Here is a 21,103-nt window from a genome sequence, read left to right on the forward strand (position 1 = left end):
CTTTCTTTCTTTCTTTCTTTCTTTCTTTCTTCTTTTTTTCTTTTTCTGTGTCCATGGTTGTCCTGTGTTCTGTGTTCCTAAGAGAACATCTCTCTTGAAAGAAGGACACAGTTCCTTGTAGATTAAGGATTTACTCTTGGAACTTCATTTAAACATCATTACATCCTTAACAGCCTTGTCAGGGGTGGCATGGGTAATGGCTGGACTTCATCCTGAATTCTGAGGGACCCTTCAGTCCATCACAGCAGATGATCACATTTGTTGCCTGTGGCTATGACAGAGCATTGCTACTCTCTGCCTTTGATATGGGGTGGTCTAGATTTCCTACCAAGCTCTTTTCTTGGGGTCTGGAAGAGGAAAGAGAGAGGAGAGGAGAAGGCCGTCATAGGTCCACCCTGGGCATCTGGTACAGGAACAAAAGGGAGTGGGAGGGGTGTCTTGTTGAAAGGGGCCTGTCAGTAGGATCAGCCTCGGGCCTCACGCTTTAGGAGGAAAAGGAAGAGCTAGAAGAGGATGAGAGAAGGAGGATGGGGTTATGTGGTGTGTTAGAGGATACTACTATGCAAAGCACAGTGAAGAGTGGGAATCAGAAGTGTGGGCTGGCTCCTGCCCCCCTTCTTCCTAGTCCCAGGAAAGCAGAGAAGCTAGTAGGGCAGTAAAAACGGGCCCCATCATTGTGTTTCCTGGTCACCCTGGCAAGGTGCTGAACCAAAAAGGCTGGGGTTCAGTGGACACACAGGTACAGAGAAGTTCCCATAGCCCAGAGCTGCAACACACAAACGGATTTGTTCACACCATAGTCCCAGATCAGGGTGTGACAGGATAGGTCCCGCTAAGAAGGCTTCTCTTGGTTGTAGATGATATCTTTGCCGTGTGTCCTCAGAGGCTTATCCTTCCATGTGCTCCATTGTCCTAACATCCTTTTTAAAGAGTAAATTATTTTATACTATTTTTGAGATTAATATAATTACATTTCTCCCTTTTCTTTACTCCCTCCAAACTCTCCCATATGTTCCTTCTTATTTTCTTTCAAATCCGTGGCCTCTTTCTTTATTATTACACGATTATGTGTATATATATACATATATATTCCCAAATATAACCTTCTTAGTCTGTATAATGTTACTTTATCTATGTTTTCAGGGCTGACCATTTGGTAGTGTGCTTCACTAGCTCTGGGTTGTTGCCTAGGTTTTCGGTTCTGGACATAGTTTCCCTCTTATTGAGCAGTTCTTAAGTCCAACAAGAGAGGTACTGATTACCACCAAGGTATGTGTGCCACTGCTAATCATTGATACAGGGTTATGATGCCATGCTGATCGCTGGTACAGTCCATAGCATCACAGCTGTGTAGGGCTGTTGGTTGCCTTCCTCCGTAAGTCTTTTTACATGGATGCTAGTCCTATTGATTAGGGCCCAGCCTAGTGACCTATTTTACCCCTGTGAAGACCCTGTCCCTACTTCAGCCATTTTCTTAATTGCTAGGGGCTGAAGTTTCAATATAGGAATGTTAGGGGGACACATTTCAGTACCTACCTAGCGATGTCTGTCTTATGGGACTAACAGTTCTGCTGTTGCCTAATTCAGCATCTCTTTTCTGTATCTTTTAGGGAACTATCAAAAGTGACTGAAGTTCCCTAGGGCTGGCCACTTTATAGAGTGGATAGTTTCTTATCTGCTCTGCCATCTTTCCCTCTGGGAGTCTTCTAGATAGCCTGACCGAGTGACCAGCCATCCTGTGCTTCTGGATTTGTACTGTGGTGCATTCGTGCATTAGACAGCAGACCCTAAGCCCTGGAGAGTGCTGCATCTGAGCTCTTATTCTTAGCTCAGTGTCTCGTGTCAGCCTGGGTAGGAAACACGTACTTAGAGGAGCTGACGCTGTACAGTTGGCTCCATGCTTGGTTTTCTTTTTATAAAAACCAAAGATTTCTTTGTTATTTGCCTCTAGACAAATAGGGGAGAACCTGATTGTTCCTGGTGGAGTGAAGACCATAGAAGCCAATGGACGAATGGTCATGCCTGGAGGCATTGATGTCAACACTTACCTGCAGAAGCCCTCCCAGGGTATGACCGCAGCTGACGACTTCTTCCAGGGCACCAAAGCAGCACTGGCAGGTGGAACCACGATGATCAGTGAGTGGCACTTTCCCTGGCCTTAGGGACATGGGCTGTAAGCTCTCCCCTCCCCATCAGCACACACTGGTGTTTGGTGCATTAGGCTCTGTGCTCAGGGTTCTGTGCAACTCCTTGTCACACCCTACCTCAATAAATATAGGTCACTGATGGGGTGTCTCTAGTCCAGCACAAAAGGAGCTCAGACACGGGAACATTAAGCCTTTAAAAGTTACTTTACTGTGTATCAAGGTGAAATTGTTACCCATGTGCTGTGGTCAGGCTGCGTGTTTGCAGGTTCTTGGCTTCTTATTTAAGGAATTGAAACAAAAGCTGCTGCCAGTTTGCAAAAGGAGCAAAGAGATATTATTCAGAGCAGAACTAGAGAACAAGTCAAAATACCTGTAGGAGACAAGAGGAAGACCCCCAATAGCCCCATTATTGTGCAGGGCTTTCTTTTATGGCGGCTAAAGGAGTTTTGGTTGCTAAGGGCCATGGTGAAGATGGTTATGTTTTGATTTATAGAGTAGATAGTCTACTTTTCTACTGTACAAATCCCACTCCATAATGCATCTGATTCTAAGCATATATGCCCTCAAGTGTGCAGAGGCATAAGGTGGTAATTAGGATTCTCTCCAACAGTTACCTTTAAGACTACAGTTTGCCCTACTTTACGTGGACTCCAAACCAGTTCTTGTCGAATAGGCCTTTCTGATCTCCTACCTGTTCATAAGGAGAGCATGACTGAATAGAAGCTAAGACTGATGGCTGTTAAGGGCAGGAAAAATCTCTTCCATTGTTGAGAGCAAGTCCATGCAGTTCAATGCAACTGGAGTCCTAGGCTGCTAACAGGTTGCTAGGTGTATTGCTCAGAGTGTGGTGTGTGTGTGTATAGTATGCACAGGTGACAGTCTCAGGTTGCCATGTACATTATTATTTGAGCCTCCTGGTTTTACCTATCCCTGCAGTACGTCTAAGACGCTGCTTAAGGCAACCTCCAGCAGAGCCATCTGAGCTGCCAGAACCAGGAAGTAAGGCTTGGCTGGTAAGGCAAGTCAAGTCTATCTTTTTTCTAATGAATAGCCCTTGAACGCTCTGCTAGTCAAGTGGGTGAACCCAGACTTTTGAGTAAAATGACTGTGTAATTTATCCTCAGAAACCGCACAAGGATGGGTTAGGACTCAGCTTTGAGGAGCCTCACCTTCCCTACCCGTAGGCTTAGTATTATGATGGAACTCCTTGGTATAGTCAGAGACTTCAGTAACATTCCTCGTGGTGGAGCCTGGCATTGATAGTGATGGAGATAATAATGGTGAAGGTGGTGATGGTGATGATGATGGTGATGATATCAGTGTTCATGATTTTGATGGTGATGATGATAGTGTTAGTGGTGATATAAACAGATATAATGATGGAGGTGATGGTGATGGTTGTGGTGATATGGATGTGGGCATGTGATAATGATGGTAATGGGGATGATGGTTGTTGTGGTGATCATAATGGTAGCTTTCCTAGTTACTTATTTTTTTCTATTGTTGTGATAAAACACCATGAGCAACACATCTAATAAAAGAAAGTGTTTAGTTGGTATCTTAATTAGGGTTTCTGTATTGCTGTGAGGAGACACCATGACCACAGAAACTCTAAAGGAAAGCAGTCACTTGTGGCTGGTTATAGTTCAGAGGTTTAGTCCATTATCAGCATAGTGGGAAGCACGGCAGCACACAGGCAGACACGGTGCTGGAGAGGAGCTGAGGAGTTCTAAATCTGGATCCATGGGCAGCATGAAAAGAAAGTGAGCCATTGGGGCCTGGCTTGAGCTTCTGATCCCTCAAAGGCCCATCCTCTGTGACACACTTCCTCCAATAAGGCCACACTCCAATAATGTAACTCCCTGTGAGTTTATGAGAGCCATTTTCATTCAAACCATCATAGTTGGGCTTACAGTTCCAGAGTGTTAGAGTCTGTGATGGCAGAGCAAAGCTACGGCAGTGGAGACAGCTGAGAGTCCACATCTTGATCTGAAAGCCAGGAGCACAGAACATATTAGACTGTGATGAGGCTTTGGAAACCTCAAATCTGCCCCCAGGGACACACCTCCTCCAAACAAGACCACACCTCCTAATCCTCCTCAAATAGTTCTAGCACCTGGGAACCAAGTGGTCAGATGCTCAAGTCTTATGGGGTACATCTCCTTCAAGGCACCACATCCCACTCCCTGATCCCCATAGGCTTGTGGTCATATCCTAATGAAACATGTATTTCAACTTCAAAAGCCTCCATAGTCTTTTCACATTCATAGTCTCAACAGCTTAAAAGTCTGAAGTTCAGCAGGGCATGGTGGTGCACACCTGTAATCCCAGCACTTGGGGAGGCAGATCTCTGTGAGTTCAAGGCCAGCCTGGTCTGCAAAGCAAGTCCAGGACAGCCAAGACTACACAGAGAAACCCTATTTTGAAAACAAAACAAAACAAAAAAACCCCAAACACCCAAAGTTCAGAATCTCTTCTGTTATTCAAGGCAATCATGTAACTGTAACCCCTTGTAAAATAAAAAAGCAAACCACATTTTTCTAACACAAAAATGGCACAGAATATTCATTACCATTCCTGAAGGGAGGAATCAGGCCACAGTAAGGAAATACTGGACGAAAGCAAGACAGAAACCCTACAGGGCTAACTCCAGTTTCCTGTAGTGCCATGTGTGATGTCAGAGGGCTTAAATGGCTCTGTCCTTCCATCAGTTCTGACTGCAACATCTCTCTGTCTATCTGTCTGTCTCTGTCTCTGTCTCAGGCTGGTTCCTTAACAGATATCCCCTGGCTCAGGCATGTCCAACCTCTGGTGGTCTCCAGTTCAATCCAGGTTTTATTTTCATAGCTTCACAAGATGGCCTCTCAGAGCTGCCGTGCAGGGACCATGCAGCCCAAATACCTGACCTTAGTGGCTCTTTTTAACCTCAGAAGAAGATTCCATAACTCCTTTAGTCATTTATTTCTCTTGACTCTGAAGCCAGAATTACAGGGACAACACTGTTAAGTGCAACAGCCAATTTGGGATAATCCTGGCTCCCTTAGATCACATTTGGAACAGTTTTCATTTATTGTTTCATTTTAAACCCCTTAGACTTTTTCTTTTCACAAGTTGAAAGCTTAGCTAGATGGGATCTTGCTAGGAGAGCATCCCTTCCTTTATTCCAACTCATATCAGGCTTCTCCTTGATTTCCTTATTTCTTTCAGTGTAAATCTGGGATCCAACATCTAATTTCCTGATGCTCTTTCTCTTCCTACTGTATATTTTGTGTTTCATTTTCCCCTTCTTGTCCTTCTTCATTGTAGACCTGCACAAGAATGATTATTAATAACCACAAGGCAGCATCAATATTAGACTGTCTTGAAATCTCCTCTATTAAAGTAATTTGTCTATTGTTTTTCAATTTAGCTTCAGGAAAACTCTTAAGTCAAGGACAAACGACAGGCAGATTCTTTGCCAAAATGTCACAGGATTGACCTCTAGCCCAGTGGCTGCCAAAGTCCTCACTCCTTTCTTGAGCTGGGCCTCCATATTGCTCTCAGCACTACTGTCTCCCAAGCTCTATGACGATGACCCATGAAGCTCTGCTTACAGCATTCATCTGCTTTTCTAGTCCAAAGTTTCAGAACTTATACATTCCTCCAAGTAGACACATGGTCAGATCTGTTACAGCAATATCCCATGACCTGGTACCAATTTATGTTTTAGTTACTTTTCTATTGGTTTAAAATAAAGTGTTTACTTGGACTTAAGATTTCAGAGGGTTAGAGTCCTTGATGGCATAATGAAGGCGTGATGGCAGGAGCAGCTGAGAGCTCTCATCTTGATTACAAGTAGCAAGCAGAAAGCACACTGGAAATGACAGTTTTGTTTGTTTGTTTGGTTGGTTGGTTGTTTGTTTTAATCTCAAATCCCACCCTCAGGTACAGACTTCTTTCAACAAGCCAAACCTCTTAATTTTTCTCAGATAGCTACCAAATGGGCAACAAGTATCCAAATGCCCAAGATTTATGGAAGACATCTCTTCAAATCACCACAGTGGTGATGGTGGTGCTATTCATGAGCATGATGGTGAGAATGTGATGACGTTTATAGGTTATGATTGTGGTATTGGTAATGATAATGGTGATGGTGATGATGGTGGTGGTGTTCGTATGGTAATAGTGATGGGGATGATGGGGATCGCGTTGATTGGTGATTGTGATGGGAATGAGGGTAATATTGATGGGGCAGTGGAGGAGGTGATGTTCCATCACCTGGCCACCTGGCCACTGATGGAACATCTTGGGTTCTGAGCATCATGACACATGCCTCTCTGTTCCAGTTGACCATGTTGTTCCTGAACCTGGGTTCAGCCTGTTGACTGCCTTTGAGAAGTGGCATGAAGCAGCAGACACCAAGTCCTGCTGTGACTATTCCCTTCATGTGGACATCACAAATTGGTACGATGGTGTTCGGGAGGAGCTGGAGGTGCTGGTGCAGGACAAAGGTCAGTGAAAGCCCAGAATGAACTGTAGAATCCTTCTACCCTCTTCTGTGAGCCCAGCTTAGAGCTACACACTTCTGTTAAGTGATGGCAGGAGGACATGCCATCACTTAAGGAGTCGGTCGTGTACTCTTTGAAGCCTTGAGGAAGCATCCCTAGCCACAGAATAAGTCCTGTCTCCGTAGTCTGACAAGGGAGGCCCTTGTTATCCTAGCCTTACTTCTCCTGGCACTTTTCACCATGGCTGCAATCCCTTGCCACCTGCCTTACTGCTGACCTCTGCTTAAGCCATTTTTCCCAATGGGGTGCCTTTTTCCTGTCTGTCAAATGCTCTCCCTCAAGGCCTATCTCAGCAGAGCACTTTCCCCTGAGCCTGTCAGAATTGCTTCCTTCCCTAAATACCTGAAGCTGACTTTGGCCTTGTGGGGGAACATCTTTCCTGTTGTTGTTTGATTTGTCTGTCTGGCTCTGGAAATTACTTTTGTGGCCACACATCTTTGTATCCCATTTGGTTCCCCTCTGCTCAGGCTTATCCCAGGTGACCCTGCCCTTTGCAGGGTCATGTTCATTGCATTGAGTAGAAATGCATCAGACAGAGACAGGAGGGAAACAAAGACTGGCAGCAAGATGGAACAAGTTGGGACATGAGTGGTCCTTCCAAAAAGGTCCTTCCAGAGAGGAAGTACCTTTATTGCAAAGTCTTCAAGTGGTGCTGGGCATACTTTTATTATTTACAATACAGGCTATGTTTTCTATTTATGAAAGTACCATTGTTTCTACTATATAAAAATCAGACAAGCAAACATTTTCCCTTCTGGTTCTGCTTCCAATCTCAGTGAGACATTAGTTAAGCATTATTGCCTTCACTTTCTGTCTATGTCAGCGAATTTTTTCCTTATATGGTTGCACAAAAGCTGTAATTTGGAATCTTTCTCTTCACTTAACGTTTTATGAGTGACATTGGCCTCCATCAGTAACTTTTTAATAGTGCCACTTATGAAATGCAATGGGTGATTTGCTCAACTGTTTTCTTTTTAGTGGGCATTTAGGTTTTCTGTGTGTTTCATTATAAATTGTGTCCTGGTGAGTATCTCCATACACAAGCATTAGTTTGCAATTTTTTTTTTTATGATTTCCTTAGATGTTGAGAAATGAAATTACAAAATGTGAAGGCTTTAATATTTTTCTGGGACCACGACTTTTATGGTCAATCGATTTCCTGAAAGATGCTCCCACCCATGAAGGCATAGGCCCATGTGAGAGTCCCCGACTCCTGCGTGTCACGCCCTTGGGTGTCACTGCGTTTGTGGTGCCTTTGCTGATTTCAAGCCAGCATGCCATTGTGGCTTTCATCACACTTTTTCACTCACTAATTATGCTCACATTTCGTGCGTATTCTTCCCTGGGTGACTATCTGATTGTCCCCTTTTCTCTCATCAGCTCAGATTCCCTGTTTCTGTGCGTGCCCTGCTGGCAGGAAGGCATAGTCCCTCCCTGGTGGCTGCTGTGACTCTTCCTGCATGCACAGTTGTCACAGGGAACCTGCCATTGTGATCTTGCTGTTCTCACTGAGGTTTCTGTGTAACTAGAAGCCCTTATGTGAATGTGAGGAGGAAGAACCTGGGGAGAGCAAAAGAGTGAACACAAGAGCTGTGTGCCCTTCAGGGGCAAGTGACTGCCATCCCGTGTTAGAGAGAAGATACTTGTTTAGATTTGGGTGTTTGTGGCACCCTGCCCCCAAGCCTGGAGAGCCACTTCCTTTTTTAACTGGTGACTTGCAGGAAAAACTCAAGGTTCCTGTACAGGATTTTAAATGTCTTACAGGCTTTACAACTCCATCCTCTCTCTTCCTATCCCATGTCCTCCCCTCTCTTTCTGTCCCTTCTACTCCCTGAAGCATCCTCCTGTGTCTTCTTAATCAGTTCTGTTTTCAGCTGAGCTGTGCTTCCTGGAGAAAGTCTTCATGGAGTCACACTGGGTTTCCTGCCCACCCAGTAGCCCCTAACCCAGCTCGATCATGAGTTATAACACTCAGTAAGGTTGTCTTTCCACAGGCCCCACCCCATCCAGACCATGAACTACCTGAAACAGCTTAGAAAGAGAAAAGCATTCTCTTTATTATTTCCTTGCAATTTGAGAGGTTCCAGCCAAGTCTGGTTCTCTGTTGCTCAGCCTGAGGCAAGGCAGAGGGGACCATGTGGTGTAGCAGAGCCACTCACCCTCTCAGCAGACAGTACATCTTCCCTGAATGGATGGATGTCACAGCCTTCAGGATCCAGTCATGACCCTAAATCCCATCATCTGGAAGCCCGAGCGCAGCACATAAGCACGTGGGAAACACATCACATTCAAGCAGAGAGTCAGTGTCTGAGTTTCCAGTTCAGATGAACCTGGATTGTGACGGTTACAATGATGTCGCTCCTGTGCCTATGGCCATATCGAGGTTCTATATTTACAGAAGGTCCATCTCTGCAACAAATATAGTCTCTTAATTGCCACATTTGTGCTTCCCTCATACACGTGCTAATTGTGATATTTTTACTTGAGTGTACTTGACTAGTCAATGGTATTTTTATACTAATTTTATAATACAATTTTCATTTCTAATTTTTTTCCCATTATTTTAAGAGAAGGAGTTTTTGTGATGGTGGTTTTCTACACAACCAAAGCCTCTGCCTTGTCATTTCTGTCGCTGGGTATAAAAGAAGTCTCGTTCTCATGAGTACTTTGCCTCAGGCTCTTTTATTCTTCTCCAAATGTTTTCTTACTCTACCTACAAACCCGAGTCACACATCGCAAGGTCCCAGATGAGCAAGGCAAAATGAACCACGAGGCATGGCCTTCGCTCTCAAGCAACTTGAAGAGGAATGAGAGGCAAATCCCCTCCTGTCTGTCCTATGCTCCCCCAAGATGTTCCTCATGATCAAGTCCTGCCCTCTCTTTTTAGTTCCCTGCCTTCCCTTTGCTCTGCCTAGACTCTTCAGCACCCTCCTCCCAGCAGGGTTCCCCAGCCTTTCCCATGCCCATAATCCCTCTGATCCCAGGGCTGTCTCTCCATCGCAGAATGTGCTTCGTGGCACCCCCTTGCTAGGGAAGACTTAGGCACTAGACACAGCAGTTGATTGCACATCCTATGGGCCATGAACCAGAGTATGGTTTGAACTGGTTATGGCACCGAATGTCACCTTGTGTGTTTGTACACTACAATTTAAAACAATGGTATGAAGAAGCAAATGCTCCCTTTGCTTCAGCTGGAAGAAGACACTTTCCAGGAAGGAAGATAGCTCTGTCGTGCAGACCCCTCTCTTTTATGTGCCGTTTCTGCTCTCCTCCTTCTCTACCTCCTCCCTCTTTCCTTTACCCTCACATCCAGCTCAGGATTGCTCTTTCCAAGAAGGCTCCAGGGACAGACTGCCACCCTCCAAGGCTGGGTTTGGTGCGCCACTGTGGACCCTGTGCCATCTTCTCTTCTGACAGTTGCTACTGTGTACCTGGTCATTGATTTACTGGAAAAACCTTCATTCTACTCAAACACACTTTTCTTCATTTTATTTTGTGATAGGTGTCAACTCCTTCCAAGTCTACATGGCCTATAAGGACTTGTACCAAATGTCTGACAGTCAGGTAGGTCCTATTGTAAACTTCTCTTCCTCCACACAGGCTGGAGCCAGCTCTCATGAGCTATAAGGAAGAGCCCTATACCCTGGGCTCAGTGCTCACTCCTAGAACTAAGTGCAGTGTGGCCATTGTCCCTCCTCTATCTTTGTTTCTCTCTTAAAGAGATGGGAGTTGGAGCCTGGGGTCCTTGCTGGGGTGTCCCTCACATAGCTCTTCTACCACATTTTCTGGGAAGCTCATTAAAAAATAGCTGCTTGGAGCCCATTGCAGACATTCAGGAGTCACCTTCTGGACGTATGCTTCCTGCAGGCTGGACAGTTAGCTTTGGGGATCAGGGGAGGCTGGGGACCATCACCTGGCTCTCCACAGATGAGTTGTGGCCTTCCTCAGACAAATGCAAGGCACCCAGGAAGTCAGAGTCTCTGTTTTCTCATCAGAAGGATGTGAGCTCTCTAGCCTAGGGTGCAAGGAGCTGAGAAAGACTCAACTATGTGTTTCCAAGGGCAGGTTGACTGCTCACACACATCCTTCCTCCACCACTGGACCCCCTCTACCACTCAGATGAAGTTGTGGATACCAGCGACAGCCTACCATACCCATTGCTTGATGGGCAGCTGGGAACAGCTTTCCCATCTCTGGCCTTGAGTGAGGCTCATACTATCCCCAACCTTACAGAGGTCAGAGCACAGAGTGCTTTAGCACAGGTGAAATTCAGGGACTGCCAGGGATTGCTAATTGGCTATCACGGCAGGATTGTGCTGATAGGGGCCTTCCCATGTCCTGCCCTTCAAAGAAGCACCTTGGGTCAGACAACAACTTACCTAGGATGTCTCAAGCCTTTGATGCAGACACAGAGTATTCTAGGAAGGCAGAACAGAAGTATTCTGGCGCTCCTAGAAGTAGTAACGTGTAACACATGGGTGGAATGATGGCTGCGGCTTCTTTCTCACATTGATCCACTGAGGTCTCTGCTTGTGGATACCAGCTTTGAGTCTCTTATTAAGGGGGGGGTCTGCCGAAGTGCTTCCTGCCTCTGAGAGCCCCATCTTACATTTGCAAGGGGCAGCAGTCTCGTACTTGGAAGACAAAGAAGACGGAAGTTTTATAGCAGTAGTTCTCCATCTGTGGATCATGATCCCTTTGGGGGTAACCTGCCAGATATCCTGCACATCAGATATTTACATTAGGATTATAACAGTAGCGAAACTACAGTTGTGAAGCAGCAATGGAATAATTTTATGGTTACGGGTCACCACAACGCGAGGAACTGTATCAAAGTGTTGCAGCATTAGGAAGGTTGAGAAGCGCTGTTACAGTGACACTATGCACCTTTGATTAGTTTGGTCCCACCCGACCTCCTGCCTCTTGATCTGAAAGATGGTGACTCATGAGGTCTGTAGAAGGTGCAGGAGTGAGCAGAGGAGCAGCCTTTTACATGCTCGGATGACTACACCTTGATTTCTCACCAGCCCCGTCTCTCCTCTCTAGCTGTACGAAGCCTTCACCTTCCTCAAGGGTTTGGGAGCTGTGGTCTTAGTCCATGCAGAGAATGGAGACTTGATAGCTCAGGTGAGTGGTTCTCCCTTCTACTGGAAAGGGGACCTGTTACAAAGCAGACTATGAAAGAAGGTTGCATCCTCCATTAGTGAGATGACCGGGTTGGGGAAGGTGGGGCTGAGTGTCAGTGTCGTATAGGAGATGTTCCCCTGTGTGCAGTGTGCCTTCTGGCAAGATACCTGGCTTCTGGGATGTGTTTTCTCCTCTGCATTGTGAGGTTCTGAACAAAACTGCTCTGCAAGTAGGGAGGGGTGGTGTTCCTCATTGACATGTGCATCCAGCTTTGTTTTCTTAAATGTGGATTCTGAGGATTTTACTTATTCTCATTCTTGCATAGTCAGTCCTTTACCAACGGAACCATCTCCCCAGGCTCTTGTATTAGTCAGGGTTCTCTGGAGGAACAGATAGAATGAATTTATATATTTATAAATTCATATATAATATATAAATATATTACATATACATATATAATAAACCATATATACATGATTTAGTAGAGTGTCTTACAGGTTGTGGTCTAGCTAGTCCAACAACTCCTGTCTACCAAGGGAAAGCTCAAGAATCCAGTAGTTGTTCAGTCCATGAGGCTGGATTTCTCACATGGTCTTGGGTATGTGCTGGAATCCCAAATAAGTTGGCTTTAATGCCAGTGAAGGAACAGACTTGCCAGAGAGAGTAAGAACAAGCAGGGAAAGAACAAATCTTTCTTCTTTCTTGTCCTTTATATAAACTGCCACCAAGGGTGGCCCAGATTAAAGGTGGCTCTTCCTGCTTCAGATGATTTAATTAAAAACAAATCCCTTACAGGTGTACCCAGCTGCTTGGGTTTTAGCTAATTCTAGATGTGGTCAAGTTGACAACCAAGAATAACCAGCATACTCCTAGAAAGGCTTCTTTTTGGTCTCCATTCTGGAGATCAGCAAGTGTGATGTTGGCCTTTGCTTGGCTTCTGAGGATAAGTACTGACAGCTTCATGCATGGCAGCAAACCAGAAGAGGTAGAGGGGGAGAGAGCTGACAGCGGGGGGCATGTGGGAGAGAAGTGGAGAGGTAGAGCAGTGGCAGGTTTTGCCTGTTGACATCCTGCCTTAAGGGTAACTAGCCCGCTTCCCAGAAAGAGATGTGTAGTTTAGTCTCATAGCCCAGGGGTGTGGCACCAGCTCCTTGTGAGCTTCTGGTGAGCTTCGGGTAGGTGTGGTAAAAACTCTGGAAGAAAAGCAGGTGTGTGCAGAAGTCTTGGATGTGTGAAAACATAGGGGAGGGACACTAGGCATTGTGAAAATTACTCTTGTCAGAAGGAGGCTTTTCCTGAGATGAAAGCCCACTCTGCAGGAAAGCATCAGTATCTCTTGGTTCCCATTCCCGTTATATCTCCTGGCCCCTCACTCGGGTTTAGAGGAGACAAGCCCTGCCTTGTGCTTCCTCTCACTGGTTCCTGGAGTTCTAGAACAACTGTTCTAGATGATGCTGTGGTTGGGCAGGGGATAGGCATGGACAGATGAAGAAGAGGGTTGGTGAGAGAGCAAGCGGTCACTCTCAGTCCACTGGCTGGAGGACCACCTGTAGGACCCCTGCTCCCTATCCTGACCTCATCTGTCTCACATCAAGCAGAGGCTGGAAGAGTGTCTCCTCTTAACTCCCCAATTCTGGCTCATTGGTGATTGTCTCCTAGGAACAAAAGCGGATCTTGGAGATGGGCATCACAGGTCCCGAGGGGCATGCTCTGAGTAGACCTGAGGAGGTAAGGATTCCCCGTTCCTTGCCAAGTGCTCATATTCCTAAGCCTTTCACTTGGAGCAGAACAGCCCAGTTGCACCCAGCTCCTTTCCTTCTCTCTGCTCTGTCCTCTCCACTCCACTCTGCTCCCTTCTCCCTGCTGCTTCCCAGGGCTCTGGAGGGTGCGAGTCAGAGGGGCTGGGAAAAGGCTTTGCCTATTCCAGGGTCCAGGGGCATCACTCCTGGGCCCCACACACACCCCAGTGTCCTGACTGGGGAAGAATCTTCACTGAAGACTTGGTATATTGGTGACAGGAAAATAGACTGAAGAGTCCCCTGGTGTCCATGTCAAATCATACCTCTATTATGGCCATGCCCGAGGCCTTGACAGATTGTAAATTAAAGACCAGAAACAGAAGTCACAGCAGGTGCTTTGACTTGCTGGTATTGAGAACATAGTGGGGTTAGTGGGGGCTGAGATGAAATGAATCAGGTTTAGTGAGTGAGAAATAGAGCACTGTCAGTCATGGGCATGCCCTGATGTCATGGAGTCAGTCGTTTGCCATGACCGTTTTGTGTGCCTTTCGATGCAGCGTTCTCTTGTTCTTTAACACAGCCTGTAGAATGTTCCCAAACAACCCAGGACATTATTCTATCTCCAACTCTCTTATTTTTTTAAAATCTGTTTTACTCTCCTTTTACACTGACGATTTCACTTTTGAAAACTCTTAAGGAGAATGGAAGAATATAGGTTCAGGAGTGGCTGCCCCCTTCCTCTTGTGACTGTTGTATTTGCTGTGTCCCCAGCTGGAGGCCGAGGCCGTGTTCCGAGCTATTGCCATTGCAGGCCGGATCAACTGCCCCGTGTATATCACCAAGGTCATGAGCAAGAGTGCGGCAGACATCATCGCGCTGGCCAGGAAGAAAGGTAGGTGGTGCTTGTCCTCCTGAGGGGCTACAGGACTGTCTCGGTTACTCAATGGCAAAGGTCTGCCAGGAGCCGGCAGCCTCTGGCCTCTAGTGTACTGAAGGGGTGATGTGGAGTTGGTTTTAGATTCAATTGCTAGTGTACCATGTGTCAGAGGCCTCTGCAAGTCCCTGACAAGCTCTGAGCTTCAGCTTCTTCATTTGTGATGGTCCCTGCTTCCATTGGCTAGATGAGACCATGCAGCTTTTGGCTGGCCTTAGAGCCTTTCCGGGGGTTTCACACAAAGCTGATGATTAGTCAGGAATGGCCAGAAGGTCCTCCTGCATCCATCTTTTCTTTTTTGGGCCACTCCCTGGGCTCTCCAACTGGCTTGGCCTTCTCCTGGGCTCTGTCCAAGACTCACACGGGGAGTTTGTGCTCAGGGTTACTCCATGGCCTTAAGGAAGAGTCAGTTGTGGGTTGGGAAGAGGAAGGCTTTGTTTCAGAGTCAATAGTATGGGGGCAGCAGAGCTGGATATGGACAAGTGCTGGCCTAGGACAGCTGCTCTAATTACAGAATTGGGCCTTCACAGTAAGGGGCACTGTGTGGTGCTGCCTCTGAAAAAGATGCTGGGTTATCGTCTTCTAGTCAGTCTCCTCTGCCACACTCTCGTTTTGTGTCAGCATGGACACTATTAGCTGTAACCACACTCCTTATCTTTGCCCCTTCAAGGCCCTCTTGTCTTCGGTGAGCCCATAGCTGCCAGCTTGGGGACCGATGGCACCCACTACTGGAGCAAGAACTGGGCCAAGGCAGCTGCATTTGTGACCTCTCCTCCCCTGAGCCCAGACCCCACAACGCCTGACTACTTGACCTCCTTGCTGGCCTGGTGAGAGTCATGGGGATGGGGACATATGGCTGGAGTTGTGGCCAGAGAGTCCACAGCTAGTTAGACACACAGAGAAGGGAAGTTTGGGGTCTGTGCCCAGAAAACAATACTCCAATACTCTATAGACAATGTTGTTTATAGAAATCCTTCCAAGGGTGTGTTTCTCCTAATGATTGTTCACATTTATTCCCCACCTCCTCCCACCAGCTCAGTATTGTTCATACACCTGCTGTGTCCTAGAAGTTAGGTGTGGTTGGTAGCCGCAGGACTAGGGATGAGAGACCAGGATTTAAGCCTTGCCTTTGCCACTTAATGCTCCTGTCATCTTGGGCTTGTTGGGATATATGCAATGTCTCCTTGTCTCTCCCAGCTTGCTTATTGGCCACATGCACAGAATCAAAAGCCTGCTTGTACAGGGCTAGTTGTCCTTCAGTGAGGAGGGAAGGCAGTTTAATGAGCAGACAGCATCACTGGCAAAGCACGGTATTTTTCACCCAGGAGAAGTGCATCCAATTCAATCCCTTCCACCAGTCAGCATGAAAGAAGAGGGTTGTGCACGTCTCCATTGTGAGCCGAGGAGGACAGACTATCCTGGGGAGGGTAGATGGCTGGAGCTCTGCAGAAGTCATGAGTCAGGGCTGAGCTTGGGGATAAGGCAGGAACTTCCGAGTGTAACTATGTGTGTGTGAACAAGGAGACTCTGTGATGTGTGCTGTGTGGAAATCTCTGCCCCCACGTGATGCAGGCACTATTTTGCTTGTGAACTCAATTACAACTCAGCACTGAAGCCCATAGCAGGAACATGACCACAGTCCATAGAAACTGATGATGTCTTGCACCCATGGCCATAGCCACTCTGGCTCAGCGTGCTGGTTCCTTCTGCCTCCAAGGACTTCTGTTTCCAAGATACCATTCCCCTCCTCTTATGCGCTGTCCATGGTGCTTGTATGCTTTAAATGTCCGTGGGACCAAGAGAGGACACCCCTATGATTTCTTCTTCGAAAGTGGAACCCAAAGGGCAGAATATCACCTGGACCCCACTCCTTGACTAGACTTCCACCTGGTCTTTTCTCCAGGTTGACTTTACCTCACCTATGCCCTTGGCTCTCTCTGCACAACTTAACAGTCTCAGGCTGACAGTGATCCCCCCCAAGAAAGAACCATGTCTCATGGCCCCCACTAAGAAAGAACCATATCTTGTACTCCACACTCTGCCTAGCACTGTCTCATGTATCTCCCAGTTGGCTTATCTACTGCTTCCAGACCTTTGCTGGAGGGTTCCTCCTTAGAGAAGTCTTTTTTTTTTTTTGGTGGTGGTGGGGGTCATCTGATTTAAAATGGTAGCTCAGCTCATCCCAAGCTGCTGTGGTCTTGTTCCTACCCCCACTAGTCTGTCAACGGTCACCATGGCCTCTCCTCATTTCAGGAACAGAGCATGTGTATGGTGTGGGTTTGCTAAACAAGTACAGACAGTCCTGAACAGAACAGCTCCTAGGCATGTGCCTAGCATCTAAATGACTTATGCATCCTAATACCATAGAGAACAGCCTCAGCCTGCAATTGCAAGCACCAAGTTACAATCATAACCAATACTGGCCTCTAGACTTGGGCTCTGGACGCACCTAGGAGTCCTAGCTTCCAAACTCTCAAGGGACAAGGGACAAACCCTGAGCCGTGAGTCACTCAGCTATTACCTACAGCTAATACTTATTTTATGAACCCAGCATAGAAGGCCTAGCTGCCGTAGGCCAGAAACCTCACTCTGAGAGACGCATGTCCATGTGTGTGACTCTCCTGTGACATTCAGAGTTGGGAGGCTCGGGTCTCAGATGGGATGTTCCTGACGTCCTGGCAAGGCTTCGAGTTGACAGGCTGACTTTGGATCATTGACTATATTATGGTCTATTGAACCGGACTGGGGAACATAGCTCGCTTGTATCACACTTGCCTAGCATGTGTTAGACCCCGAGTTTAATTCCAAACACCAGAATTTTTCTAAAAAAAAAAAAATTGAGATAAAACTTCTGCATCCCAATACCTCTTCAGAATTTTCCATAGAGCCACTGGGGCTTGAAGCGCCACTCCTAGTGACACTTGAAATGACACATGCTAGTGTCTGCTGTTCTCAGTGAACATAACTCTGATTTTTCTCTGCTCTTTTCAGTGGAGACTTGCAGGTCACAGGGAGTGGCCACTGTCCCTACAGTACAGCCCAGAAGGCTGTGGGCAAGGACAACTTCACTCTGATCCCTGAAGGCGTCAATGGCATAGAGGAGCGGATGACTGTTGTCTGGGACAAGGCAGTGGTGAGTCTTCCCTCTCTCTCCCCTTGGAAATTCTAGCAGTATCCTGCCTGGCCTATCCAGGCCAGTGTTGTGGACTCAAGTTTCCAAAGTCTTCCTTTCTTTCCTGCAAGTAGAGATAGGAACAGAGGTCTCGGGGGAAACTAGCCCCAGGCTGTAGAGACTTTGCCTCCTGATGACGTAGTCCTTGAATGAAGGATGAAGAGTGGGTGTGAATGGAAGCGGGCATTGGCTCATCAGAAAGACTCTGTAAATTGTGTGTGTGTGTCTTCGTGTGTGCATGTTTGTGGGTACACCTACACCGTGGTGCATTGTATGAAATTCAGAGGCTAGCTTGTGGGAACCAGTTCTCTCCTTCTACCAGGTCCCAGGAATTGACCTCAGGTCATCAGGTTTGAGGGTAGGCATTTTTACCCGCTGAGTCATCCTGCTAGGCCCTGCCTTCTTTACTCATTTACTTTTAATTATTATATTCTGCGCTGTGGGTTTTTCGGCTTCATGTGTGTCTGTGTACCACATGTGTGCCAGAAGAAGGCCCTGGAGACCTTGGAATTGAAGTTATGAACTGTTGTGGGCCACCATGTAGGTGCTGGGTATCGAATCTGGGTCCACAGCCAGTGCTCTTAAACACTGAGCCATCTCTCCATTTCCTTCTCATCTTATTTTTTGAGGCAGGGTCCCTCTCTGGCCTATAGCTCACCAAGGAGGTGTGAGACTGGCTGGCTGCTGAGCCCCAGGGACCATCCTGTCTTCCTCTCCCTGGTACTAAGATTCCAAGTCCATGCTGCTGTGCCTGGCTTTTTATGTCAGTTACAGAAATTAAGCTTGTGTCCTCACACCCCTGTCACACACACTTCACTGACTGAACTATCTTCCAGGCTCAGTTTTGCTTTTTTTTTTTTTTTTTTTTTTTTATAAAACCTGGGCCTAGAACCACTGATAGGTCACCACAGTAGCTCTTATGCAGGTGTCAGCAGCCCTCTGCAGTTCTTTTTATCCATGCTCTGGTCAGAACACTGTGTAGTGTGACTGGCTTCAACTTGTGAAGACCCCACAGGATGGCCCAAGTCTGTGCCCAGCCACCCTTCTCCTCATTGCACCGGTCTTGATTTCAGGCTACTGGCAAGATGGATGAGAATCAGTTTGTAGCCGTCACCAGCACCAACGCAGCCAAGATCTTCAATCTGTACCCAAGGAAAGGTCGGATTGCTGTGGGCTCTGACGCTGATGTAGTCATCTGGGACCCAGACAAGATGAAGACCATAACAGCTAAAAGCCATAAATCAGTAAGTCCCAAGCCCATCCATGACACTCTTAGTTTGGGTGGGTGTTTCCTTTGAGCCATTTCAGAAGCTTCTGGCTAACAATGATGCAGAGTTTTCCAAATCTGCCATATGGCTGCATCAGCCACTCACACATCTATTGGAGAGAGTCCCAGAAGGTGCTTTGAGCAGGCCTAAACCCAGGCCGCTGTTATGATCTGGTAACAGGCTCTCTTCATTCTGCCGCTCCCTCTGGCTATGCCCACAGGACAGGGGCATCTGTTCCTAGCCATTGTGTCCTCCAAAGAGCAGCCGGTGCTCTTACCCCTTTGCCATCGCTGCGGTTCCCAGCATACCTTTTTAAAATGACGGTTTTGAATGGAAATCACAACATCAGATCTGGAAACTGCAGCGGGAACGATTATTCTGTTTGTGATCTGGTTACAGAAAAAAGTAAGCAAAAAAATAATCTGTATAGCCAAGAAAAAGTGCATGGCACGAGTTAAAAAGTTCAGGGCAAGGCCTGCCACTCACCTAAGGAAAGGTAGGTTCTTTGCAAAGTGGGAAAATGTTGTGAGACTAATGAATAGAGTGGAATACAAAGACAGTCGCACCGTAAGGGTCGTGCATAAGTGTGTGTTGCCTGGGGAGAAAGACCTGCTCTCACCAACAGCTGCAAGTCACAGCATCAAGACTCCAGGGTGTGATGTGTGCCCCTATGATACTGTCACAGCCTCAAGGAGACCCACCGTGTTGCTGGAGCTGGAATCTAGTGTTGCCTCTTTGGGTGATGGAGATCACAGGATCACACATGCAGACCGCCCACACAGTGTGTTTTAGCAAAAGCACAGACATGCCCTATTTGTTTGAGGTCTGGGTCGGTCAGTGGTAGTCCAAATGTGTGATGGGACCCAGGCCAGGGGCTCATGAGCTGTGTGGAGTTCTCAGCCCTGATCTTGTGCTGAGGATCTCTGGGGTAAGGAGCAGAATAAGGACTCTCATGATGGGCAGTCAGCACTTGTGTGTGAGGCAGTTACAAGCAGGAGAAGCCCTTTAAAGCACTCGGCTCAGCTGGAGGTAGAAAAGCTTCTCTGCCAGACACACTTCGTACCATTTGATCATTTCCAACCACACATGGCCCACTGTTACAGTAACTGATAAAAATCAACAACAAACAAACAAAGAAAAAATAGGTGAAAAGCCATTGGATGCTGGCAGCTGGCTAATAGGATTGAGTATCATCTTCAAGAATAAAAAAAAAACAAAAACAAATGCAGAGTTTTAGATGATCTGTTGTCTTTTTTGTTATTTTTTAAAAAAAGATTTTTGTTGTATTTTTAAATTATATGTATGTGTGTGTTGAACTGTGGGTTGAAGCACATAAATGTAATGCCTGCAGAGGCCAGAAGAGGGAGTTGGACCCTCTGGAAATTGAGTTACAAGGCTGTGAGCTGCCTGACATAAGTGTTTGGAACCCATCTCTCATCCTCTGCAAGAGCAGCAAACACAAACTGCCTAACCAAATCCTCTGCTTGCCTTCTTCTTTCTTTCCTTCTTTCCTTCTTTCCTTCTTTCCTTCTTTCCTTCCTTCCTTCCTTCCTTCCTTCCTTCCTTCCTTCCTTCCTTCCTTCTTCCCTTTCTTTTTTCTTTCTCTTTCTCTCTCTCTCTCTCTTTCTTTCTTTTTTCTTTCTCTTTCTTTCTCTCTCTCTTTCTTTCTTTTTTTTCTCTCTCTCATTCTTTCTCTTCCCCTTTCCTTTCTCTCTCCCTCCCTTCTTCCCTTCCTCTTCCCCTCCATTCCCCCCTTTCTCTCTCTCTCTCTCTTTTTTTTTTGGTGGGGGATGTGCAGGTCAGGAACATAGTGAAGTAGCCAGTTCTTTCCTTCCACCATATTTATCCCAAAGACTGAACTCAGGTCATCAGCATTAGCAGTAAGTGCCCCTACCCACTGAGCCACCTTGCAGGCCCTGTTGCCTTTTCATTTGAGGAGACAGCAACAGCAGACTAAGCATGCAGTGTTCCCTGCTTTCCACCTGGCAGTCCTTCCTTGGGACATGATCTGCTTGAGTACTGTGTTTTAAGGAAGCCCATATCTTTGATCTTGTACTTTAGTTTAGGAAGCTCTCCCCTACAAAAGGTAACAACTTCATAGAAATGTACAAAAGGCAACAATGTCACAGGAATGTACAAAAGGTTACAAAGTCACAGGAATGTACAAAA

General features: G+C 46.6%; 1 protein-coding gene across 2 annotated transcripts in view; it reads left to right on the plus strand.

Annotated features, from left to right (window-relative positions):
* Crmp1 (collapsin response mediator protein 1) overlaps positions 1–21,103 on the plus strand; it is a 51,916-nt gene that overhangs the window by 24,850 nt on the left and 5,963 nt on the right. For both annotated transcript variants that reach the window (XM_055624034.1, XM_055624036.1), the window contains exons 3-11: positions 1,952–2,136; positions 6,473–6,637; positions 10,197–10,258; positions 11,741–11,821; positions 13,481–13,549; positions 14,332–14,452; positions 15,165–15,321; positions 17,486–17,627; positions 18,740–18,910. In XM_055624034.1, coding sequence (XP_055480009.1) covers positions 1,952–2,136; positions 6,473–6,637; positions 10,197–10,258; positions 11,741–11,821; positions 13,481–13,549; positions 14,332–14,452; positions 15,165–15,321; positions 17,486–17,627; positions 18,740–18,910 — 1,153 coding nt within the window. The remainder of the gene's footprint in view (positions 1–1,951; positions 2,137–6,472; positions 6,638–10,196; positions 10,259–11,740; positions 11,822–13,480; positions 13,550–14,331; positions 14,453–15,164; positions 15,322–17,485; positions 17,628–18,739; positions 18,911–21,103) is intronic.

This window comes from Psammomys obesus, unplaced genomic scaffold (genome assembly GCF_907164565.1).
Source record: "Psammomys obesus unplaced genomic scaffold, mPsaObe1.curated_primary_1811, whole genome shotgun sequence".
NCBI lineage: Eukaryota > Metazoa > Chordata > Mammalia > Rodentia > Muridae > Psammomys > Psammomys obesus.